The sequence below is a fragment of the Moschus berezovskii genome, chromosome 11 (genome assembly GCF_049115385.1).
Source record: "Moschus berezovskii isolate FMDL1 chromosome 11, NW_MosBer_1.0, whole genome shotgun sequence".
NCBI classification, from domain to species: Eukaryota; Metazoa; Chordata; class Mammalia; order Artiodactyla; family Moschidae; genus Moschus; species Moschus berezovskii.
In genome coordinates this window covers 5396437-5421593 of record NC_142470.1, presented here as the reverse complement: position 1 = coordinate 5421593, position 25157 = coordinate 5396437, and the positions used below count along the sequence as shown (strand labels likewise).

The 25157-nt window shown below is 57.5% G+C and overlaps 2 protein-coding genes across 3 annotated transcripts; one reads left to right on the top strand and one right to left on the bottom strand.

Annotated features, from left to right (window-relative positions):
• Positions 1 to 3398: 3398 nt before the first annotated feature.
• Positions 3399 to 19787, bottom strand: FAM78A (family with sequence similarity 78 member A). 2 transcript variants are annotated; one of them, XM_055400396.2, is made up of 3 exons: positions 19196 to 19787; positions 17550 to 18609; positions 3399 to 6550 (listed from the first exon to the last, which is right to left on the bottom strand). In XM_055400396.2, the coding sequence occupies exons 2-3, from the start codon at positions 17870 to 17872 to the stop codon at positions 6022 to 6024; spliced, it is 852 nt and encodes a 283-aa protein (XP_055256371.1). In that variant the 5' UTR covers positions 17873 to 18609; positions 19196 to 19787; the 3' UTR covers positions 3399 to 6021. The 2 variants fall into 2 exon arrangements, with proteins under 2 accessions (XP_055256371.1, XP_088697210.1); XM_088841084.1 differs by lacking the exons at positions 17550 to 18609; positions 19196 to 19787 and adding an exon at positions 15606 to 16187.
• On the top strand, positions 18120 to 24521 carry LOC129539977 (uncharacterized). The gene is made up of 5 exons (XM_055401162.2): positions 18120 to 18146; positions 18277 to 18616; positions 18661 to 19259; positions 23664 to 23805; positions 24221 to 24521. Exons 1-5 carry the CDS (start codon positions 18120 to 18122, stop codon positions 24268 to 24270), a joined length of 1158 nt encoding a protein of 385 aa, XP_055257137.2. The 3' UTR covers positions 24271 to 24521.
• Positions 24522 to 25157: the final 636 nt, after the last annotated feature.

Below are 25157 nucleotides of genomic sequence, written 5' to 3'. Positions count from 1 at the left end.
CTGGGAGTAGCCCACGCACCGTGACTAAACAGCGGCCCCCACCCTCTGCAGCTAGAGAGGGCCCGTGCGCAGCCACGAAGACCCAGTGCAACCAAAAAGAAATATGTAAATAAATTATTAAAAAAAAAAGACAGCTGTTTGAAAGCAGCCCAGCTCCGGGCCTTCCCAGCTGCGGGACCTTCAGCAAGCCCCTCAGCCCTTTTGAAGGGTCAGTTTCCTCATCCACAGGAGAGGAAGAACACTATTTGATGATGCTGGGAGGGATTGGGGGCGGGAGGAGGAGGGGACGACAGAGAATGGGATGGCTGGATGGCATCACCAACTCGATGGACGTGAATTTGAGTGAACTCCGGGAGCTGGTGATAGGGAGGCCTGGCGTGCTGTGATTCATGGGGTCACAAAGAGTCGGACACGACTGAGCGACTGAACTGACTGAACTGAACTGAGGGACAGGAAGGGGCTTCCCAGGTGGTTCAGCAGTAAAGACTCTGCCTGACAATTCAGGAGACACGGATCCCATCCCTGGGTGGGGAAGGTCCCCTGGAGAAGGCATGACAAGCCACTGCAGTCCTCTTGCCTGGAAAATCCCATGGACAGGGGAGTCTGGTGGTCTCACAGAGTCGAACGCGACTTAGCGACCGAACAACAGCAACAGGGATGGGAAGGGGTGGCGGCAGGCTAAGAGCCCGCTCTTTAGGCGCCCGTCTTGGCGGGATTTCGTTCTACCGATGATTCGGATGGATCCTCGGTGGACAGTGTGTGTACTCTGGTCCATACCTATGACGTTTGCCTTAATCGAGGGCCCAGATCCCAGCTGGGAGAGAAACAGTCTCCTTGGGGCCATTCAGGCAAGATAGATAAGGACCAAGAGACCACGCAAGCCTGAGGGGAGAGCGGGTACGTGGGCCATTAGAAATGTCCAGGGGCTTGAGAGTATCACCAGCCTCTGGCTTTCTGCAGTTGACAAAAAGCACTGCGGCATGGACCACAGTGCGCACACACTGTCCACCGAGGATCCATCCGAGTCATCAACAGAGCGAAATCCCGCCAAGACGGGCGTCTAAAGAGCAGGCCCTTGGTCTGCCACCACCCCTTCCCATCCCTGTTGCTGTTATTCGGTCGCTAAGTCGCGTTCAACTCTGTGAGACCACCAGACTCCCCTGTCCATGGACCCATGTCTCCCTCTTGGACCCAAATGGGGTTCCCTCTAGGCCTCAGCTGAGCCACCAGGGCTTCCCTGGTGGCTCAGACGGTAAAGCGTCTGCCTCCAACACGGGAGACCTGGGTTCGATCCCTGGGTTGGGAAGATCCCCTGGAGAAGGAAATGGCACCCCACTCCAGTACTCTTGCCTGGAAAATCCCATGGATAGAGGAGCCTGGTAGGCTACAGTCCATGGGTTCGCAAAGAGTCGGACACAACTGAGCGACTTCTTTTTCTTTTTTTCTAGGCCTCAGGGCCCAAACTAGAGGGACTCCGTCCAGAGCAGAGGCTGGGCTGTACCCAGAAGTGACTTTAGAGGTGGAAGGCAGGCTAGGTGTGGGGGCCTGGTGCACTTGCTCCTTCCTGGTGTCTTGGGGCAGGTGGGCCTGGCCCGGTCCAGACAGCTGACTCCCCACGCCCTGGCTCCTGGGGGGGGGGGGACGCTGCAACAGCTGGTGGGAGCCTGGTGTGCGTCTCACCCCAGTCTGGGGCTTCTAAATTTAACCTGCTATCAGCCTGAGAGGCCAGAGGCTTCCACCGAGTGACGAAATGCCACTTGGAATCCAGTATGCTCATAAGCGCTCCCCCTGCACAATCCCCTCCCAAATGTCACCCCCAAATGCACGCAGCCATCTGAGCACCCTCGCATGTCAGCGTGATGATTCGAATGTCTGAGCAACTGCGGACCCTGATGGGGTCCAGCCCAGCTTCCTCCTGCAGTGAGCCAGGGCCACGCCCCATTGTCTGTTGACACGTGCACACACATGCATTCACACACGTCCAAGCACACACACACGCACGCCACGGTCTCAGGGGCAAAGCTCAGGAGCTGACTCTAAGGTCGAAAGCCAAACCACGACAGCGAACTGCACCACCCATAAGCCATCTGGGTGGAGGGCGGCCAGGCCCATGATGCAATTTCCTGCCCTGGTGTCTCAGACCCCGGAGACAGGACGCAGAGTGCCGTTAGGATGCTGTAATACGGGAAGCCCAGGAAGACACCAAACCAACGTTCGCAGTGAATGGGGACCCGGGATCTCTGCAGCCCGCTGACCAGGCGGCCCCTCCCAGGCAGGGAACCAGTGGGCTCACCGTGGGCCTGGGCCCGGAGAACTGACCACTCAGGGACTTCTTGTCAGGGGAGGAAGGCATTTCCTGCCTGGGGAACCCAGGATGAACTGAGCCACAAGCAGGGGGGCCTTCTTATTGTTTTCTTTGTTTCTGTTTTGTTTTTAAATTTTGGCCACCCAGCGCGGTCAGCAGGACCTTAGTTCCCCGACCAGAGATCGAACCCGCGGTCCATTCAGTGGCAGGGCGGAGTCCCAAGCACTGGACTGCCAGGGAAGTCCCTTGGCGGGGCCTTGTTATTAACAGGTGCCATTATTGGGCACCAAACATGTGCCCCACAGTGACACACTGAGGTTGAGAGCACACAGCGGAAGGTTTGGGGCGGGGTTCAAGCTCTGGCTCTGCTTCTTCCCAGATGCGTGGTCCTTGCCTCCTCCCTCAGTCTCCCCACCTGTGAAATGGGGACCAAGATAACACCTGGGGTGTAGAGAGGGTTCAGTGAGTTAACACCCAGAACCCAAGTGGAACGGGGTGTCCAACAATGACCTTGAGTCCATGGCCCACCTGTTGAGCCCACACCCACTCCAGGACCTCTGGGCTGCCCCAGCTCCCATCTTTCCATAAGAAAGTTCCAATAGAAGATGGTATTTAGGATCAGTGCTCTGGCCCTACACAGCCCCTTTCAGCAGCTGCAAGTGTGGGCAGGGTTCAGGGCCCTGTCCTCGGTTGACCTTGACTTAGCAGCTGTGTCTCCACGTGAAGATGGGTTTGCAAATCTGTGGATAAGTACCCAGTCCACACACCAACCCTCCTGTCAGTTTCTACTGTTTGCCAGAAAACCAAGCTGCCCTCAAGTCCTAGCTCCAGTCTCCTGCCCCAACCCGGGGGCACTGTGGATGAGAAACCAACGTCCCCAGGCTACAGACCGAAGAGGATGCGTCAGCAAAATGACCCGCCTCCTCCTGGGTTCTCGTCCCAGGCCCTTAGCACCAGAACCCCCGGGCTCCAGCCATATACCCACCCTCAAATACATTCACCCCCGAGGCTGGAAATACAGAGCCATCAACACCATCCCGCCCCCTTGCCAATGAGCCCACCGCTTCAGAAACATCCAGATCCTAGCCAGGCCTACTTTAAAATTCCATTTTATTTCTCTTTGTGAGTATTTGTTGCTGTCGTTTTAAAAAGGTTCACGGTACATTTTTTTTTTTTCAAGAGTCTTGTGCCTCCTGGTAAGTGCATTGGTTTGCTTTCACAGTACTCTCCACGACTGCGGACGGTCCTTATTGCTGAAGGAGTGTGTCCACGCCGGGGAGTGGGGACACCAGAGGGATGGGGTTGTGGGGGGAGCCCAGGTAAGAAGCCTGGGTCTGTGCTCCTGATCCGAGAGGTCGAGGGACCAGACCCAGGCTAAGTCGAGCATCCTTAGCCGGACCTCCAGCCTCCCCAGGGTCTTCCCAGCCCTGTCTTTAGAAAGGCCGGGAGAGGTTGAGAGAAAGGGGCAAGGGGGCGAGGGGCAGAGGACTCAGGTGGGGGTGAGCCAGGCAGCAAGCTGACTGGGAGCCCAGGCATGCGGTAGGCATGGCGGTAGGGTGGAGGCAGCCAGAGCAGTGAAGGCCTCCGAGAGGGCCCTGCTCCCTCTCAGGGGGAGTGGTCGTGGGAGACTCCGCCCCCGAACAGCTCAGGACCACCCCTTCCCCAGTCAGAACTCCTCAGCGATGGCCCAGCCCAGAAGCAGCGCTGCGGTTCCTGACCCCTCGCCCAGAGCCCTCTCTCCTTTTTAGTGCAAGAAAGACCTGAGTGCAGAGAAGGGCCGAGCCGCCCAGAGGCGGGGTCCCGTCCACGGCAGCCGGACTCTGCCACCCCGGCGCCGCCACAGCTGGTCCCCAGGGCGGGGGGCCTCGTATCCCCCTCCCTGGAGGCTGTGGCCTCTCTGGGTGGCAGGCCTCCCTCCAAACACACCAAGGGAAGCTGGCCGTTTCCCCCCACCACCCCACAACCCTGGGGCCTGATAGGGGTCCCCAAGCACCAGGTGGGCCACCCGCCACACCAAGTTCTCCCCCATGCAGTGGTTCCAGGAGAGCTGCCCGCCTCCCATTGGGAGCGGGCTCGGGAGATGGCTGGACAGTAAAGCACCCCTTGAATAAACGCAGTATCCCATGGATAAAGGAGCAGACGAGGACTCAGTGACCCACGCCCTCCCACAGTCACTGGGGCTCCTCCAAGTGGCTCATCTGTAGCAGAAATGCCTTATTTCCCTCATCTGACAGTTTTCTGTGCTTGATTACGATCCGTTAGAATGAGGGACCCAGGTGACGTCACTGTGGGTCTGGCAAGCTTGGAGGAAGGGGGCTTCAGCTGGGTGTCCCCTCAGCTCCTGCAAGCAGCTGACGCTGCTAAAAAAAAAAAAGCTTGGCCTCACTCAGAACCAGGTCCTGGGGCTCCAGAGGGCCCAGGCGGACTTCCATCCCCCAGCTACAGGGGCCCTTGTTCCTTCTGTGAGGACAGGCAGCGGGGGGCAGGGGGTGGGGTCTGCCTTCTGCCTTCCCAGACCCAGGAATGCCCATCTGTGGGTGCCCCCACCTCCACCACTGCACTGCCCAGAGCCTGTCTGGAGCCCTCCCCCAGAGTACCCAGGAGGGGCGTCCCCTGAGAAGATGCTGCAGGGAGGTGCAGGCCCTCTTACCTCTGAACTACAGCTGGGTAGGGTGGAGGGCCCCCTCCAGCATTGGGGACCAGTGTGGATGGAAAGAGAAAAGCTGAGATGTGCCAACAGACCCATCCAAGGACCAAGATGCTGGAAATTCCCTGGGTTCTTACCTGCAACTCACAGGACCTGCCCTCTCTTCTCCCAGCCCCACCCAAGGTAAGTTCTGGCTGCAGAGGAGAGAGGTGGGACGCCCCCAGCAGGTCTACCATGGGCCCGAGCTCAGAGCCCTCTCTGCAGGCGGGGGGTCGGGAATGGGGTTCTACCTGGGGCAGAGAGAAGGGACTTCGGGGGCAGAATTAGTCTGTGGTTTCGGCTCAGCTAAAATGAAAGAATGAGCAGCTGGTTTTAGATCTACCTCGGCACCCCCCTGGCCACCTGGGCAATACCCAGGAGGAGGGGCTCAGGGTCATCTCTCTCTTTTCCCATCCCCTCCTCCCTCGCCTCTGGCAGAAGATACAAAGTCCAATAGAAAAGAGATCCTGCTTTCTCTGTTCCGGGTTGTTTTTTTTTTCCTTTAAAATCAGCTTAAGGCAAAAGTTTGGCAAAGCAAGTCTACATAAGGCCGCGTGACGGAGGACGAGGCGGGGGGTAGGGTGGGGGTGTCTTTCCCCTGGAGGGGCCCGCTGCACCCACCAGGCTCATCACCAGCTCCTCCTCAGACCCTGAACCTCATAAAGAGGCGTTTTTTTGTTTTTTTTTTTAAAAAAAGAACAGAAAAAGCAGTTGTTTCAGGGCGTCTGTTGCAAATGAATGAACTTGCGAAGAGAGAAATGGAGACCCAGGGTGACACTAAGGGTGCACGTGAGGGGGTCGGTCCCGCCTGGGTCTCTCCCCTCCCCCAGGAAAGCAGGTTCCAGAAGGGCGGGGGCGGGGCAGAGTGGGGTGGGGCCATCCCAGGGGCATTAGCACAGTGAGATCCGCCCCGCCCAGAGAAGGTAGAAAGGTTGTATTTCGCTGAATGACCGCAGAGTCCATGTGGGGGGTCGCTTGATTGGTGTTCTCATCCGGTGTCGCCCCGCGGGTGCCCCCCCCCCCCCGGCCGCTACCGGTGCTTGGGCGGGATCACCACCAGCGGCGGCCCGAACTTGGGCCTCCACATGAGGACCTGAGCGTCATTGGCGTTGGGCTTGACCAGGGCGCTGGGCGGGATGGGCTCGTTCTTGCTCAGGATTTTGGGCTGGTCCTGGGCGATGGGCTCCCGGAGCCGGGCGCGCTGGCCCAGGGGCCGGGTGGGGTTCACCTCGATGCTCAGCTGCATGCGCCAGTGCAGGGTCTGCAGGATGATCATGTCGTTGGTCGAAGTGTTGGTGGCCACCAGCCACGTGATGAAGCTCTGGTCCCGGTAGATGTCGGTCAGTTTAGCCACGTTGCTCTCGCTGACGGGCACGGCCCACGTGACGCTGGGGTAGAAGTTATCGTTCATGCTGATGATGAACTTGGAGTTTCTCTTGGTGGGGCCCACGATGGTGCAGGTCTCGGTGGTGTTGCCATACCATGGGTAGTTCACCCCGTCCGAGTCGCTGATGGCCTCGATCTTGCCTTCCTGGAGGTCCGGGAGCTCCCAGCTGGACCTGAGGATGGGAAGACAGTTTACGTTGCCAGCCAGCCACAGGCTGGTCTGCATCCCTTTGTCCTGGGGGCTCACCTCTTGTGGGGGGGGGGTGGCAGCGGGGGGTCAGGCCAACAGGAAACAGACAACCCAGCATAAGGTCGGGGAATCGGTGCTCCCCTAGACCTGGCACCTCCCCATCAAAAGCCACATCCTGTTCTCTTGCCTCATCTCAGATTGGTCTCCCCCTACCCGGAAATCACTTTAGACAGGGGCTGGACTTTGGGAAGGGGATGTGTCCCAGGGAGGGGCCTGGGGGCAGCGCACAGTAATGGGGAGCCCTGACATGCGCTGTGCCCGCCACCCTGGGTCCCAGTGGCTGGTGGAACAGCCACATGCAGCCCTGTGATTTCAGTGAGGGTAGAGGCTGCTGACCATGAGAGACTAGGGGTCGCGGGGACTCTCCTGGACACACAGCACATCAGGGTGCCCGGCATGGGAGTGCAGGGGGCAGGGAGTTTCCTTCTCTTGCTTTAGGGGCTGACAGGAAGCTTCGGGGCCCAGTGGCTGTGAGGTCGGCACATCTAAGAGTGATTCCAGTCCCTCCATTGACCAGCACGTGGCCTAGGTCAAATGCCTGCGCTCCCTGAGCTTTGGTGTTAGCACCCGGGCCAGAGACACAGGAACCAGGGCCCAGAGCCCTCGCCCAGACTCTGTCCCCTCCACGTCTCCTCCACATGTGGGTCTGGGCTCCCTGGCGCCCTGCCCAGCATGGCCAGCATCATAGGTAGTACCCCCTTCCTTCTGCTCACACCGGCCTAGAAGAAGCAGCACAGTACGGCCTGAATTGCTCCCGCCCAGTCAGTCCCTGTCTTTGGAGCAGCAGAACCAAGAAAACCTAACCAGCCCATCTCAAAATACCACACTCAGTCCCTGCCTCTGGGCCAGCTATACAATCAATGCCTCCTGGCCTTGCTGCAGCTGCCAGGGAACCTGCACTTGCAGCTTCAGGCCCAGCTGAGTACCAGCAGTACTTGGTCAGCCCATCTTGCTTTCAGGGGGCTCAGTCTTCCTGGAGTGGAAGGAGGAGGCTGGGCTGTCTATGGCGTTCGGACTCAGGAAACCTACTGGCCTTGCTCAAAGTCTCAGCCACCCTCTCACTGGTGTGACACCCTGAGCAAAGTCCCTGTACCCCCTGGGCCCCAGACTCATCACCTTGTCCCACCTGGGGTCATGGAAGGATTCAGGCAAGAACATGCCAGCCCAGGGCAGGGCACAGGACAAAGGCCAGTGACTGGTGTCTGCTAGCACTGCTGTTGCCATGGCTATTGCTGTAATAATAGCTCTCAGAAGAGGACACTGGCCTGTCCTGAGTCACGCTGCGGACAAGTGTGGCTGGACAGCAGCGTCCGGGGAACCCACCCCTTAGAGACTCAGCAACAGTCACTGCCACCCCACTAGGCAGATAAAGTAAGGAAAGCTTAAGGTGGGGGTCTTTTTCCCCAGGTGATTCAGCTGAGCAGTGAGACCTGGGCATCTGCCACACCAAAGCTCAGGACGCTTTGCCCCCAGAATTCTGCACACCTGTGTACACCAGCAGTTCTTTCCAGAATATACATTACAAAATGCCTTTTTATTCACGGCAGCACTGTTCACAATAGCCAAAATGTGGAAACAACCCAAGTGTCCATCACTGGACGATGGATAAAGTGGTCTGTCCATTTCAATGGAATATTATTCACCCTTAAAAAGGAAATTCTGACACATGCTACAACATGGATGAACCTTGAAGACATCATGTGAAGTGAAATAAGTCAGACACAAAAGGAGAAACACTGTGTGATTCCACATATATGAGGTCCCTCGGGGACTCAAATTCATAGAGGCAGAAAGCAGGATGTGGTTGCCGGGGGCTGGGGGAGGGGCATGGGCAGCCACGGTCCCATGGGTGCAGTCTCGGTTGGGGAAGATGAAGAATTTCTGGAAATAGACGCACAACAGTGTGGATGTTTTTAACACCACTGAACTTAAAGATGGGTAAGACGGTAAAGTGTATGTATACTTTTGTTGTTGCTGTTTAGTCACTCAGTTGTGTCTGATTCTTTGTGACCCCACGGACTGCAGCCCGCCAGGCTCCTCTGTCCATGGGAATTTCCAGACAAGAATACTGGAGTGGGTTGCCATTTCCTCCTCCAGGGGATCTTCCCACAGGGATCAAAAGCTGCGTCTCCTGCATTGGTGGGCAGTTTCTTGACCACTGACCCACCACGGAAGCCCATGTATAACTTAATCATAATTAAAAATGCATTCCTGAGATGCATCTGGTCCCATCACTTCAGGAGAAATAGATGGGGAAACAGTGGAAACAGTGTCAGACTTTATTTTTTTGGGCTCTAAAATCACTTCGGATGCTGATTGCAGCCATGAAATTAAAAGACGCTTGCTCCTTGGAAGGAAAGTTACGACCAGCCTAGATAGCATATTAAAAAGCAGAGACATTACTTTGCCAACAAAGGTCCGTCTAGTCAAGGCTATGGTTTTTCCCGTGGTCATGTATGGATGTGAGAGTTGGACTGTCAAGAAAGCTGAGCGCCGAAGAATTGATGTTTTTGAACTGTGGTGCTGGAGAAGACTCTTGAGAGTCCCTTGGACTGCAAGGAAATCCAACCAGTCCATTCTAAAAGAGATCAATTCTGGGTGTTCATTGGAAGGACTTATGCTGAAGCTGAAACTCCAATACTTTGGCCACCTCATGAGACGAGTTGACTCACTGGAAAAGAGTCTGATGCTGGGAGGGGTTGGGGGTAGGAGGAGACGGGGACGGCAGAGAATGAGATGGCTGGATGGCATCACCGACTCGATGGACATGAGTTTGAGTGAACTCCGGGAGTTGGTGATGGACAGGGAGGCCTGGCGTGCTGTGGTTCGTGAGGTCGCAAAGAGTCGGACACGACTGAGCAACTGGACTGACTGAACTGAGATGCATCATTTAATGTTAGCAGTTAGTAAATGTGGTCACAACTGGAGGGATAATTAGGAATGCGATTTTGCTAATTTTTCTGTTTATTTCATTAAAAGGTCACAAATTAGCGTAACACCTGTCTCGTAGGCCATCTCCAGCCCGGGGCCCTGAGCACATCAGACTCCAAGGGAGGAGGTCACAGTTGTGAACCTGGAGATTCAGCTGTCCCAGGGGACTGGCCGCCATGGACCAGAGAAGGGTCCCTGTCCTGAATTCCTCAGAAGCCTGTGCCCCCCTGCGTCCAGCCTCCTGGAAGGCGCCCACTTGACCTTCTCATGGTGTTTAACTCGTAAAAACTGTGTTTTTGGTTTTTTTTTAAGGCAGAAAGCCATCTCACCAAAGGCCCCCTTTCACTTCCTAAGAGCTGGTTTGTTTGGGGGAGTGGGGCTTGGTACCCGCATGGCCCCCCCTCTCTGTCTCAGCCTCTGACCCCAAAGCTTCAGCTTCCCTTTCCCCTACCAGCCCCTCCAAATGCCCAGGCACTGGCTCAGTCACAGACGGGTGACGGTCCCCGTGAGCAAGCAGACAGCCGTGTCTCACGTGGCATATTACTCAGAACCAGGGCCAAGGGCGTGTGTTTTCACATCATCACAGGCCAGCTGAGCTAGCTCTGGTCCCCTCAGTCCAGTCTCCGAGTCGAGGCGGTACGAGGGGGAGTGGGTAAGGGCACAGTAGCTGAGGGATGTGGGCCAGCCCGGGGCCAGTATCCCCCTGGCTACCAGCTCTGGTCAAGTCACAGATGTCAGCTCCAGGCCAGTCCACTGTGGTAATCACAGCCACCTTCCAGGCTTCTGTGATGATTACACCTGTCGACACATACCACCTGGTATGCGATAAACAGCAAAACATGGAAACTCCGGAGAACATCTAAGGGAGGCGTGCCTCTCACACTAATGGATTTGCCAGCCCCGATGTGACCTGAGGCCTTCTGACCTCATTTATGTTTCCAGATTATCTGGACTCTGAAAGGAATGATCCCATACAGTTCCTGCCTCGAAGACTTCCTGTTTGTTCTGCAGGGACCTCGGGCTTCAAGGCAGACCCTCGGTTTTCCGCTCCCTGCACACCCTGAGCCTTCTGGTTTGCAAGGAGAGGACAGCACAGCTACAGATGTTACCGAAAGGTCTGGGCAAGGCTCTCGGGTCCACACGGACGCCCAGCCACCCCCAGATCCAGGTGGAGGAGGGAGATTGTGAACACGAGCAACCATCTCTGCCCCAGCGCCTCCTGTCCAGAGCCCAGAGCAGGTCCTATCAGGCCTCCCACAGAGGGGCAGGGCACATGGTCTCCCCCGTGTCCTCCCCCGCTTTGCTCGCCGGCCTACACTGGTCTTCAGGACGACAGTGACCACAGTGAAAAAGTTGTTCAAAAGTTAAGAACTGCCACGTGGTGACAGTGGAGCTTGGCACCAGGCCGGGGGCCCTTCAGAGCACAGGACCTCGCCATGTCCACGCCCAGGAAACTGGCCTGCTTCCCGTCACTCTCCCGCCCTCATCCTGGAGGTGTGGGAAAGCAGAGGACAGCAAGCAAGTCCAGGCTTCAAGCCGGACCGCAGATGCTTTCTGGGGCCCGCTGGCAGCACATCTGAGCCAGACTCCTGAGTTCCCCTCAACCCCCGCTCCTTCTGCAGCGCCATCCACCAGCCACTCAACAAACGTCTGCAGGGACCCACCATGGGCACTGGCCACGCCGCCGTGGGGACCCAGTCATCGGCGATGTTGGGGGGCCCTGCACCCTCTGGACACCTGAATCCATCCCTGACTCCCCCTTCTCACTTCCAGACTGCCCCCCGCACCCCCGGCTCGTCCCTGGCCACGACCCTTCACCTCTCCCAGGTCTCCTCCTGCCCTCTGCCAAGCTCTCCTCCCTGAAGCACAAGCCATCTTTAAAAACACAAATTGGATGGCACGCTTCCTTCCTCCAACCCTGTTAAATCTGCCGTGACCCCCCTCCCCACGGCCCTGAAAGTCAGATGCAGGCGAAGCCAAGGGTCCCCAGGTGCATGCCTGCACGCATGCACACACACACACACAGAGACGCTCTGAGCAGTATGACGGATGGGGAGTGAGTCTGAAGGGGTTACAAAAGGCCTTCCCTGCAGGCCAGAGAAGGGGTTGAGGCTGTGCCACAGGGTGCCCACAGAGGCTGGGGAGGGTCACCCTATGGCCCCAGGCCCAGCCACCAGCCCGAAGCTGGCTCTGCTCGAAGGCCTGTGGGTAGAGGGAAGGAAACCAGAGGTGCCCAGAGGCCAGAGGTGTGACCCTCCTGTGGCCACTGTTTCCTCCCACCTCACCACCTCATCCCTGTTTGCCCAGGTCACAGTCCCAGGGCCTGCCACGTGGCGGAAAGGGCCCAACAGCACCTGTTTTAGTTTTCAGTTATAAAAGCTGTGCTTTTGTTTTGTTTTAAAAAAGCAAGCCATAGAGAAGTACCTAAAGTGAGAAACGCGAGTCCTGCCTTCCAGGCCACCCCCTCCCTCGCCAAGGTCACCCGCCACATCCCACTCTGGCGAACGTCCTTCTGAAGTTTTCTCCCTGCACACACCCAGCATATGTTCAGTTTTTAGTGACAGAATCTTGATTCGAGCCCCTCCTCGTCCTATGTAGAGGCCTCGCCATACTCTGCCCTGGAGACAGGACACTGGGGGTGTTCGTGGCTCTTTGCCATGATGGCCAGGGCTGGAGTTTCTGCCCCCACACACATCCTTTCTGCCCGGCTCCTTCCGTTCATGTGTTCATGTATTCATTGACTCATTTGTTCAGTAGACTTTTTTATGCACTTACTACCTGCCAGGCACCAGGCCAGGGACTCAGTTTCTGTTAAGACAGACGCCAGAACTACTGGGTTGGCCAGAAAGTTCATTCAGGTCTTTTTGTGTGTGTGTGTGTTGCTCAGTCGTGTCCGACTCTTTGCAACCCCACGGACTGTAGCCCACCAGGCTCCTCTGTCCATGGGATGCTCCAGGCAAGAATACTGGAGTGGGTTGCCATTTCCTTCTCCAGGGGATCTTCCCAACCAAGGAATTGAGTCCAGGTCTCCTGCATTGCAGGCAGATTCTTTCCGTTCTGAGCAACCAGAACACGAAAAACCCAAATGACCTTTTTGGCCAACCCAACACAGTGCCAGAGTTAAAGGTCCCAAGTACTTGGAATTCGGAAAGCTCATCTTCCATAAGCTGTCCCCCCACACCAGGCATTACTGACCCTTTCCATTTTTAACCCAGATCAGCGGGAAAAAAAAGCACTCATTTGCCACTCCCCTGATCATGGCGGCGGCCAGTGCCTCCCCACACAGCCCGGGAGACGCCAGTTTCTGTTTTCCGCGCCCTCAGAAGGTGAGGGTGGGCACGATCGCCAGGCAGGGGTCGGTCCAGGGGCAGTTCTTTTGGGGCCAGGCAGTACCCCCACCCCCAACTTCCTCCCCCCCCAAAGCCTGGAAACCAGGACTTCCCTCTCCGGCCTCCACCAGGGCCCCACAGATGGGGGAGGCCGCCTTCCTGGCGCAGAGAGGAAGTACCGTCCCCAATTGTTCTGCCCGGCCCCCTGGGCAGGCCCGGGCCGCAGGAAGAGGCCACGTGGTCACCAGGCCATGCCTCCTGACCCGGCCCCAGACCCGCTGGAGCAGAGCAAGCCTCCTCAGGCAAGTGACCTCGGGTCTCAGCTGCCCCGGCCTCAGCATCAGTGAGGACCTCTTAGAATCCTTGGGAGACCAGAGACCCCTCCACCCCTGCCCAGCCCTTTCCCACTGGCCTCATCATCCTGTGACAGCTCGAGTCATCACAGGTCCAGCTGCAAAAACCCTGAGAGGTCTTGTCGCCAGAGATTCCCATGCTCTAGGTGGGTATGGGAAACCCAACCCAAAAGAAGAAGAGCAGTGACTCTAACACAGCAATTTGTGCTGATTCCTGGCCGGGTGCTGTGTAATTGATGATGAATGAATGCTAGTTATGGTAGAGACAGCAACTATGCAACCAGTGTTTTGTATAGGCAGGCACTGTGCCGAGTCCTCATCAGGCACTATCGCATTTAGTCCCTCAACAACCCCATTTCACAGATGGGAACAGTGAGGCTCATAAAGGTTGGGAACCTGGCCCAAGCTTGCCGTACCTGTGGATGGTGGAGCTGGGGGGCCACGCCCTGCTGGACAAGGGCATGGGCAGCTGGCATTGTCAATCCAGAGAGACCCCCATGTCTTGAGCTGTTCTCCTCCCCTCACCACAAGCCTGCCCTCTGGCAAAACCTGGAGCCAGAGCCGGCCTTGACTTTGACTTTGGCTGTGGGCCAGATTCCCTGGGGTCTCCAGCAGGAGGGCAAATTAGGGATAACGTGAAGCGTCCCACACACAAGGGAGAAATTGGGACTTGTCACTTGGAAGATTGTGCCAGCTGACAGGTGGCGGCTGAGGATTGCGGAGGACGGGGCTGTGGAGGCAGGCGTCTCCAACGGTTTTTTTTTGGCGGGGGGTAGCTTTTAAAGCAATGTGGGCCGAACCCCAAACGATATAGAATCCTCTCAAGCTGGCACAAGAAACTCACCATTTTCTAGCTCTCGTCTTTAAGCCGGGGCATTACTGGGGTTTGGCGTGTGGCATTGTTCCACTGCAAACATTTCCAACCCACAATGTCATTCAAAAGGGTTCTCCTCCTGGATTAGAGATTAATTTCAAGCAGGGATAATGTTTGGGGGTATTACAGGTTTTGGTTAAGTATTTGGAATTAATATTTTTAATACAAGAACAGAAACCCTAACCTAACCTTTGCCACCTGGTCATCCGCTCCCCAGGCCTTTAAATCCCAGGGGGGCTTCATTTTAAGGCTTCAAATTGCCTGGGTCCAGCCTAGCAGTACTCAATCAGGGGTGACTTTTCACCCCTCCTGGGGCCATCGGGCAGTGTCTGGAGACATTTTTAGCTGTTAGGATGGGGGGAGGGGGGCTCCTGGCATTGAGTGGGTAGAGACCAGGGACACGGCTCAATATCCTGCAATGCACAGGACAGCACCAGTCCCAGCAAAGCTAAGGGACAGCTCCCGGCAGCCTAAGGCCACTGGGCACCCCACCTCTTACCACCCCTGACTTTCCTTCACATCACGGGGCTTAAAAAGGTGAAGGAGCCTCATTATCACAGGAGGTTTGGGATAGGGAAGAGTCTTTTCATCCCATCAAAATGCTTCCATATGGGACTTCCCTGGCAGTCCAGTGGTTAAGACTCTGAGCTTCCAATACAAGGGACGTGGGTTCAATCCCTGGTCGGGGAACAAAGATCCCATATGCTGTGTAGCAAAAAAAAAGCTTCCATCGTCATTCAAGTAGGCACAACTGTCCAGGCTTTTTCTGGAGGCCAGAGCCTCCCCACCAGCCAGAGGAACCGTGCTACTTGCTAATTCAGTTTTCTTAATACAGTTTTGTTGATTAATAATCAAGCAGTTTCCAACTGTGCATTTCAGCCACAGGGTAGTCACCTGCAGCTGTCCTCTCCTCGAATCCTCCCACCAGCCTGCGGGCATTTCTAACTCCCCATCCACAGATGGCAAAGCCTAACCTCCAAGAGGCAACTTGCCGAGGCCCCAGAGCCAGCACTGGGGTCATCCTGACCCCAGAGACTGAACTCATTAATGGCCAGTCCCTCCTGCCCCTCCAGGGAGCCTCCAACTCTGCTCTTTCTCTGGGGCTGGTCCCATCTCCACCGGGACCTCAGTGGACCCTGGAGAAGGAGGTCCGTGGGACACAGGGGTCCCTACTCTGAGGCGTGTTTCAAGAAGGGGAGAGAACAAAAGGAAACACATACAGAACAAGGAAAACGGCCTTCAGCCACTTGAAAACTCAAATCACACGTGACTTACACTGTTAACTGTTAAATTCTTAAGTCAGGGAATGGGCTCTGTGTGAAAGAGGAAGCCCTGGGCCGGGGAGAAAATTCAGCACGAGGAGTAATTTACGTCTGTCTGAATTCAGCCACGATTATTTTCACAGGGCCCTTCACCCACTCGCCATCTGACAGAAGGCTCATCACAGTAACAACAGCGTTAAAAGACAAGCCACCTGCAGTAAGTGTTTACCGTGGGCTTGGCGCAGGGCCGGCAGCTTGACCGATGTCGTCTCCCGTAATTCAATAAGCCCGTGCTGCAAGGCCTGTGACCGGCCCCGATTTGCAGACGAGGAAACCGAGGGTCAGAGTGGCTGGGGTCACACCCTGGAAAGTGACAGAGCCTGGACTGACGCCCGGGTCCGCTTGACTGCAGAATCGGTGTGCACTCAGCTCCTCTAACCAGGAACCAAGGACTGGCACAGACAGACAAAGGTCAGCTCAGGTCTCCTGATGCGGGCCTGCCTCCAGCCGTAGTGCCCGAACGGACCTGGAGCCACCAGAGGTAGCCCAAGGTCTTGAAGACTCACGGGTGGGGAAACCGAGGCTCCGGGCCAGACCTGCTCCCTCCCCACCACACAGCACGTCCATCTCTGCAAAACTCAATCCCTTCAATCCTCCCCAACTTTTCTCTTCCTGGTGCTCGCAGGAGGAAGACGGAACTTTCCAAGTTCAGAAGGACCTTCTGACTTCCCTATTCTTTCTCGGGAAGAAAACAAGCTTAGCCTAAAAGCCTAGAAAAACCTTTGTGTCTTGCCAGTTGTCCCAGATGCCCTGCAAAGCCTGAGAATATTTTGGGCTTAAGATTTCTTAGGGAAGGTCCACACCAAGTAACCAACAAGCATATTTCCCTTCTTGGGATGGAAAGTCAGCACCACCCCCCACAACCCTGCCTGGTTTAATAACCCCTTGGAGAGTCAGACCTGGAGCATAGATGGCAGGTAGACAGAGGGAAGCCAATGAGTGTCCAGATATGGCCCACGTGCCTCTTGGGGTGGTCATGGTTACACCTAGTTTTCAGTTTTTCCATGATCCTCCTGTTGCCCTTGTAACATCAGAGTCACAGGTGGAGAAGCCACAGGATTTGGTGTCCCCTCCCAATCCTCTCTAATTTCAGGTGGCCCCGGGGGTTCTTAAATCAGTTTCAAGTCCTAGGGCAAGTCTGCTACAGGACGGGAGACGTGTGTTGCAGGGGTGGATCCCAAGAGAGGCTGTGGGCGAGCATCCATGGCCACTCCCAGGGGTCTAGTTGGGGAGCTGCCTGGTGCCTTCAGAAGCCTCCTCATGCTCAGAAACAGCTATTGTCATCGCCCTGTCTTAGGCAGCGCTTCAAGTTAAGTCACTTCCCTCTCTGTCTACCGCTGCTCTTTGCACACTCAGGGTGACCATCTCTAAGATCAGAGCACCTGCCAGGATCCTAGGGGGCAACACCAAGCGCTGCATTATCCTGGGGACAGGCTGGAGAGAAGAGGCCTGTGGGCTCCTCTCAGCTGTTAGGGGCCCCCTGGAGCCTTCTGCACACTGCCGATGTGGAGGTCCACAGAAAGTGGCCTTCTGCCCCGGAGACAGAGAACGCTGCACTGCAACGCAAACCGCGTTGCTAAAACCCTCTCCAACAAAACTCCGTCCTGAACAGAGCAGAGCACCTCCCAGGTCTTGGTGTGCCTCCGAAAACACGGGGGGACAAGATCAGGCCAAACACAGAGCCCTGCACACTAGCCCTGGAGGCTGTGGAGGCCTGCCTCTCCTTCCCTGAGTCCCCATCACGACCACGTGGGCTGGCGGAGGCCTGAGCTGGGCCAAGCCCCGGCCCCTCCAGTGACCCGGGACAGCACGCCTGCTTTGCCAAAGAGGCGCCCGGTGGAGTGTCCCTCTGCTTCCTGGGCATCTTGTGGGGAGGGAGATGGGAACCCTGGGGGGGCCAGGGACAGTGGAAGGGAAGATCCTAGAGCCGTGACTCCGATCTAAATAAACAGGCAAGCCCTCTAGGTTGCCTGGCCGAGGAGGACTCAGAGAGCACTTCCACGTCTGCCTCATGCTTCCCTCTGGCCCTGGGGAGACCCCTCTCTAGGCCCCCGCCTTCTCCCCTTCTCCCCCCAGCGGCCCCCTCCCCGAAGCTTGCTCTTGCAGTACTCACATGCCCTGCTCCCCATACTGGTTGTAGAACTCCATGTGGCTGCACGCCTGAATCCAGCCGACTATCCAGGTCTCCTTCTTGGGGATGGGCGGCATGACCACCTGGGCCGAGGCACGGAAGTGGGGTGTCCGGTAGCGGAGCACCACGCTGGAGGACTCATCGATGCTGGTGGGGATGGGGTCGATAGAGGCCTTCACATCGATCACTGTGATGCCTTCCCGGAAGACTCTGGCTTTGCCTCCAATGCTCTGAATGCAGCCCATGGCACACAGGACCACTCTGATCTCCAGAGAAGACCAGCAGTCCCAGGGGAAGCTGGGCATTGACAGGATGGAGGCCGCCAGACCCCGTGCAGACAGTACAGTTCTTCAATCTCAAATCCCAAGACCGATATCCATAGGATAGAAGATTCACTGAGTCCAGGGGGTTCGCATATCACTACCGCGGGGCCACTTTATAAATAAAGATTTTGCTGCATTTCAAGGGCCTTGGGGTTTCGCGAGCAGTGAACAAAAATCACCGATATTCTTTGGGTTTAAAAAAGGAAAGTTTGGAGGTTAATGGATAAGCATGTTGTTCAGACATCCAGCCTTTCCGGTACCTAACACACGGGGAACGCAGCTCCCAGACGCTCCCTGAAGTCTTCGGGCGAAGAAGGCAAACGCCAGCAGACACATAAATAAGGAAGGCTGAGTCCCCTGCGCGGTGCCGCCACCCTGGCTGCCAGAGACCGACTTCCTGCCCTTCTGCCTTCCGCACGCGCTCGGGCACACGCACCCGGCCGCTCGCCCGGCCCGGTCGAATCAATGGGAGAGCAGTTTCTGTTCAGTCGGCCGAGGTCCAGGGGCCCTCGGGGGCTTCCAGGAGGGCGAGCGCCGGGCGCGGGACGCCCGCGGGGTCCCCGTCGGAGCCCACTCGCGGGTGCGGGCCGCTGCCCCCACGCGGGCGCGCCGCGTCCCCTCGCCGCTGTCGCTGTCGTCGCCCGCCGCCGCCGCCACCGTTCGGGGGGCCCCGGGGCTGCGCTCGGGCCGCCGCCTGGTTCGCCGCGGGCGCCGAGGACCTGGGGGGCAGGTAGAAGGGACAGGGCGTCAAGGCCCGCCTCAAAGTTGAGCCGAACTTTGCTGCGGGGGACGCGCGGGCTGCGGAGCTGACGGCGCACCTCTGGGCGGTCTCCCCGGAGGCGGCGGCCACCCCCCCTACACCCTCCCGCCCCGTCAGTGGCGGCCGCACGACCGCGCGCACCAGCGAATAATCGCCGCCCGTGACATCTCCGCTGACACCTCGCGGCCCGGAGGCGGGGTCGGGGGGGGCACTGCCTGGCACTGCAGTGGGCCTCGTGGACTTTTGGGTCCTGGCACTGCCCCCACCTCCTCGCCGCCGGCGCCCCTTCCTGGTCAGACTCCCTCCCGGCCCTCCCCACCACGGGGGGCGCAGGGCCACACTGCAGGCCGGTCAGGTCGGACGCACACCCCTTCCCGAGCCGGGTCTCCCCGGGCTCCTGAAGGGCGCAGTGCCCCTGCCCCGCCGCTTTTATGCCCCTCTAGCCAGCCCCGAGTGGCCCCCCGATCCCCGCGCGTCCGGCGCGCTCGCCGCCGCCGGGGAACTTTGGCGCGCACGCCCCAACCCGGGCGGCGCCGCCGACTCACCTGCCCCTCGGGCCGCTCCGCGTGCCCGGTCTGCGCCCTCCGGACGCCCCCGACCCCACCACGGGTACGTCCTGGGGGCGCCCCCACCCCCTTTCTCGGGGAAGTGTCTTTTAGCTCTATAGGGGTTTGCGGGCCGGCGTGGGCGCCCCCCCGGCCCCCAAGTCCTTCTAGCTCGGGGCTGCCCGGCGGGTAGGGGTCGGGGGTCGGGGGTGGCCGGGGGCGGAGGGGTGAGGCTCGGGGCTCTCTCGCCCCCACCCCGCTCGCCTGCTTTATTTTATGATCATCATGAGCGTGCTGTCGCCGCTCAGCCCCGCCGCCGCGCCGCAGCCGCCTGGCGCGCCCCGCGCTGCCTCGCTCTGCTGCAGCATCGGAAAGGCAACCAGGTCAAACTTTGCAGAAACTCAGCCCCTGCGCCGGCCTGGCCCCGCGTCCGCCCGCAGCCGCCGGCCGGGAGCGCAGCGCACGCAGGGACCGCCGCCTGCTCGCCGGCCCCGCGGGGGTGCAGGTCCGCAGGCGGCGGCGGACCGGCGAGCGGGCGCCGCCTCCTCCTCGCCGCCCGCCCCGCTCTCCACCCTCGCTCCCCGCACACAGCCCGCCTCCCCCCTGGTGATCCTCTCCCCCCACCCCTCGCCCCCCTCTCGCTCCCTCGCTGTCTCTGCAGCTGCTGGGGGAGCCGAGCCTCTCCTTGCAGAAACGACATTTCCTTTTTGGCTGTCTCCGGGAATTCTGGGTAGTGTAGTTCTGCTTCTGTCTCCGGTCCAGGTGGGCTGCTCCTCGTGCCCTTTGAACTCGGCAGGCTTTCCCCATCAGGGCAGGCGGAGGGGTGGGAGGTGGGCATCGCCCTGGCCTGGCTGGTTGGAGACGGTGCAGGACTCTGGCGGAGGGCTTCAGGGCTGGGAGGTTGGGGTGGGGGGAGAAGGGATAAAGGTCCCTGTGTTGTTCTCTGTGCTGGGCCTCTAGGCACCCCGACAGGTGGTCAGGTCCTGTTGGGCCTCAACTGTGATCAACACTGGACAAGCCTAGTCATTTCATTTACCATCAGCCAGCGCCCCCATGGGAGGCTTATCGTGTGTATTTCACAGAGCTGGGGGAATCCAAAGCGGGGAGATTTCCAAGACTTGCCCGCCAGTCCCACCAAGGTGGGTGTCCCGACTGAGACCAGGAGGTCTACATGCAGAAGAGGTCCTAGAGGGGTTTGACCCTGGACAGGCGGGATCTCTGTTAACCTCCCTAAGCATCTTCAGACCAGAACCCGCCCACCCCCCCAACCCCCACCTTGGAACTGCCACCAGAGAAAAGGGGGATGGCCAGGGGCTTTGTGACATCAGAAAACCTGGCAGCCTCACTAGAGCCATGCCTTTCTCCCATGATTCTGCCCACCACCAGGCACAGGGCAGGTGGTTCCAGCCAGAGCATCCTGACAGCCAGTGAGGGCAGGGTTTGGAGGAGCGGAGGGTTCCCACCACTCTGAGGTCTCCTCTTTGAGGGGTGATCAGCCAACCAAATGATCCATCTCATACCAGCAACCAGCTTGGGCCACAGGCAGGAAATGGCCAGTCGGGGTGGCCACTGCGTCATGCCCAGCTGCACCCCTGCCCTTGCCCTGATGACTACCATGGGCCCTGAGCCTCATCCCTTTCCAGATCAGCTAGTAAGTGGTTTATTCCTGGTCCTGCTGACTGAGGCCAAGGTGTGGTGGCCCTCGGGATGTGCCTGCTGCCAGGAGGGAGGAACCCCACAGGGCTCTGAGGGACCCCGTGTAAATTTTCACTTCCGGGAAGAAGCTTTTCCCGGCCTCAAGCCACAGCATCCTCTCCCTGCTGTGAACTCGTGGCTTCCACAGAACATCCTGCCCTTCTCGGATGCACTTCAGCTGGGGGGTGTGTTATTACGTTGCTCACCTTATATAGAGATGAAATGTTACCTTTGGGGGTGTCCATCTCATCTCCCACGCCATCAGCCCCAGTGCTTGGAATACTGGGGTGGATAGCCAGTCCCTTTCTCCAGGGGATCTTCCCAACCCAGGGAAGGAACCTGGGTCTCCTGCATTGCAGGCAGATTCTTTACCGCTGAACCACAAGGGAAGCCTGCACTTCTTGCTCATCCGATGTGAAAGAACAAAAGTCAGAACCATAAAGTGCCTGCTAAGCAGCCAGGCCCCCGGAGATGATTTCCAAGAGTCGAGTGTCCTCAGTACCTCTCAGAAGGGACGTTACACCCTGCAGTTCTGGGCTTGGTTGGCCTGGGTTCATGATGATGACGATAAGGTGTCCACCACGTGTCCATATGTGTGCGTCCTAAGCCACTTCAGTCATGTCCAACTCTTTGCCACCCCCTGGACTGTAGCCCACCAGGCTCCTCTGTCCATGGGATTCTTCTGGCAAGAATACTGGGATGGGTTGCCGTTTGCTTCTCCAGGGGCTCATCCCAATCCAGGGATTGAACCCACATCTCTTATGTCTCCTGCATTGGCAGGCGGGTTCTTTACCACTAGCATCACCTGGGAAGCCCACCACACCACTGAGCAGATATTGTCTCTTCCGACCTCCTTGGCCCCAGGAGGTGGGCTGGACAGAGAGACCCATGGGTCAGGTGACAGTGGTGTTCCAGAGTCTGCATGCCCACCTAGATCTGGCCAAGTTCAAAGCCCACTCATCTCCTCCTCTAGGCATGCCCCCCTCGCCTGGGGGCCAGACGCCTCTGAGCCTGGCTGGCAGTGACACTAGAAAACCCTGTGACTGGTAAGTCCCACCAGAAGGCTGCTTGGGTGCCCATGGGGTGAGCAAAAAATGGAAAACCCCTGACCCTCAATCCCAGAGATGCCACCTCTTCCACGTCACCTCCTAGGCTGTCTTTTGTCTCAGGCTAGTTTGAGGGCCAGTTCTGCAGAGGGAGAGTACAGGCAGTGTCTGGGGGCCTTTTTCCCAGGCTCTGAGCTAAGGACAGGCACCCCTGGGGCCCGCCTTGAGCTATGGAGTGTCTGAAAGGGCCAGCCCACACCTGCCTCCCCTGCCCCAGCTCCCCACTGGGCCCTCCAGCCCTCCTGCCTCTCCGCGCAGCCCTGCTTCCTGCTCAGCGTTTTCTGGAGTCTGTGGGTGTTGGGCACAGACCCACGGCTGTCTCAGCATGTGTGAGGGCCCATGAGGCCTCCACACAAGACTGAAAAGTTGGCATCTGCAGAAAACAGGGAGGGGTCATCTGCTTGTGATGTGCTCAGCACCACGGGAAGGCTCACATGCCCCCCTCAGACCTTAGTCTCCCCAGACTCCTCTGCATTGATGTCACCAGTGAAGGGGAAAGAGCAGAGGTCAGGAGGCACAACCCGAACCCCTCCTCGGGGATGGTGAACTCCCCAACGTGGCAGCTTGGGAGCTCTTAGTACCTTTGGTTGGAGGACAAGGTCCCTCAGTTCACAGCACGCTGGCCCAGAGAGGTCGTAAAAACCCAAAATCACACAGCAAACCAGAGGGAGAAACAACCTGACCCTACCTAGCTGGGTTTATATATATAAATACACACACACACACACACACACACACACATTCATTGGCTGTGCCAGGTCACAGCTGCGGCACTCAGGATTCTTAGTTGCAGCATGTGGGAGCCAGTTCCCTGACCAGGGATCAAACCCAGGCCCCCTGCACGGGGAGCTCGGAGTCCTAGCCTCTGAACCACCAGGGAACTCCCTGAGATGGGTTTTAACATGCAGTACCAACGAGTCCAGAGCCCTCCCAGGTCTGCAGGAAAGCTGAATTCAGGGTCTCCTCACTGAACATCACTGGAGCATCAGCTTCATGACTCTCCATGACAACCCCATGAGCCAGTCCCATCACCAGCGCATTCCACATATGAGGACACTGAGGCCTGATGGAGGAGGAGGAGTGGATGGAACCTGCCCACCTGGCTCTGAGACCTGGAGGCTGGGGGAGTCGAGGTAGCAGGCATTCTCACCAGCATTCCCTGCAGTTGTTGGTGTCCAGCTGCTAAGTCATCCGACTGTTTGTGACCCCATGGACTGCAGCATACCAGCCTCCCCTGTCCTTCACATCTCCCAGAGTTTGCTCAAACTCATATCCATTGAGTCAGTGATGCCATCCAACCATCTTATCCTCTGTCGTCCCCTTCTCCTCCTGCCTTCAATCTTTCCCAGCATCAGGGTCTTTTCCAATGAGTCAGCTCTTCACATCAGGTGGCCAAAGTATTGGAGCTTCAGCTTCAGCATCAGTCCTTCCAATGAATATTCAGGGTTGATTTCCTTTAGGATTGACTGGTTTGATCTCATTGCAGTCCAAGGGATTCTCAAGAGTCTTCTCCAGCACCACAGTTTGAAAGCATCAGTTCTTCAGTGCTCAGCCTTCTTGATGGTCCAACTCTCACATCCGTACATGACTACTGGAAAAAACATAGTTTTGACTATACTAACCTTTGCCGGCAAAGTGATGTCTCTCCTTTTGAATACACTGTCTAGGTTTGTCATAGATTTCCTTCCAAGGAACAAGCGTCTTTTAATTTCATGGCTGCAGTCACCATCCACAAGGCCACAGCTGGTCCTCCAAGAGCTCTCAGCCTCAAGGGTGCAGTCATCATGAGACCAGAAAGGCATTTCACAGGTGGGAAAGCCCTTGCTTTGCAGATGGAAATGTTAAGTGCTGGAATTCTGTTGCCCTGGGAGACAGGGTTCTATCCTTAACTGTTCAGGACCAGACAGGAAGCCAATGGTGAGGCTTGAAATGTCCACCTGGGAGACGGGCAAGCAGGGTTGGTGGGCCAGGCAGGTGGCTGGAGGGGGACATGTCAAGAGGTGAGGAGGCCACAGGCCCACCTGGCGTGACTAAGACTCCTCACCTCTGCAGGGGTGGGTTCAGACTGGCCGCGCCGGCACAGCCGGGATTTCAGAGCAGGCTCTGAGCTAGCCTCCCCTACAGAGGGAGACACGGACCCCGCAAGGTCACGCAGGGAGGGCTCTAGGACTAGAAGCCAGGCCTCCTGGCCCCCAGGTTCATGATAACCTCCCTCTCTCTGCAGGGGCAAAGGTGCATCATGGGATCTTGCATAAAACCAGGTGCCTGGGGTAACAGCAAATCTTTCCAGCCAAAGGCTCAGGCACACATTTCTTCTAGGTCTGATCAGCTGGCCTCTGCACCATCTCAGGCCCGTGTATTCCCTCCCCCATATTGACTGGACACCTGGGCTGGGCGCTCGGAAGACATTGGGGAACACAGCCAGGGCCTGGACAGACAACAGACCTGCTCCCCTCAGCACTCACATCCCCGTGGGCCCCAGAGATGCCAAGAATGATGAATGGAGGTATTAATCAACATGAATAATAAATAGGTACAAATTCATACTTGAAACAGTTGTGAGTAAGTATTGATTGCTATAAATTAGGACGTGTATGAGTAAGTTGCTTTGATGTGCATGTCCAGTAGCGAGCTTGGGGAGGGGAGGGTGAAGGATGCATGTTCCAGGGGTGTGAGGGGTGTGATGGTGTGTGAGGCAGAGCGCGTGGGTGACTGTGTGTGCAAATGAGTATGTGTGACAGTGTGAACTTGTGTATGTGACAGTTGCGTATAACTGTGGGGCGCGTTTGTGTGTCTGGGAGGGGGTATGTACATCGTGTGTCCATGTGGGTGCGTGTGAGTGACCACAAGTGGTGTGGCTGTAGATGAGATTGTGTGTATATTGGGTATGGAGGTGTGTGCCTTGTGTGACGATATCTGTGAGAGTGTGTGAGTGTGGAGGGCAGTTTGCTGGTTGTGCAAGTGTATATCTGTGTGAGTGCGCAGGATGGTGCGCGTTCATGCGTGTCTGTGGGGGTGGATGTGAGCCCGTGTGTCTGTGGGTGAGTGTGTGTGTCCGGGCGGATGTGTGTGTGACTGGTGAGTGTAGGGGAGAGCACGTTTGGGGTGAGAGTGGGTGGGCCGTAGGGGCGTGTGTGAGTGTGTATGTCTGTGCACGTGTG

Excerpts from the sequence above, each read along its gene's own strand:
- LOC129539977 (XM_055401162.2), top strand. The coding sequence starts at position 18,120 with ATGTTGTTCAGACATCCAGCCTTTCCG. Across the intron at positions 18,147-18,276 it reads TCAGACATCCAGCCTTTCCG|AGACCGACTTCCTGCCCTTC; the intron begins GTACCTAACACA and ends CCTGGCTGCCAG. Across the intron at positions 23,806-24,220 it reads ACCAGAAAGGCATTTCACAG|GGGCAAAGGTGCATCATGGG; the intron begins GTGGGAAAGCCC and ends CTCTCTCTGCAG.
- FAM78A (XM_055400396.2), bottom strand. The coding sequence starts at position 17,872 with ATGCCCAGCTTCCCCTGGGACTGCTGGTCTTCTCTGGAGATCAGAGTG. Across the intron at positions 6,551-17,549 it reads CAGTATGGGGAGCAGGGCAT|GTCCAGCTGGGAGCTCCCGG; the intron begins GTGAGTACTGCA and ends TCCCATCCTCAG.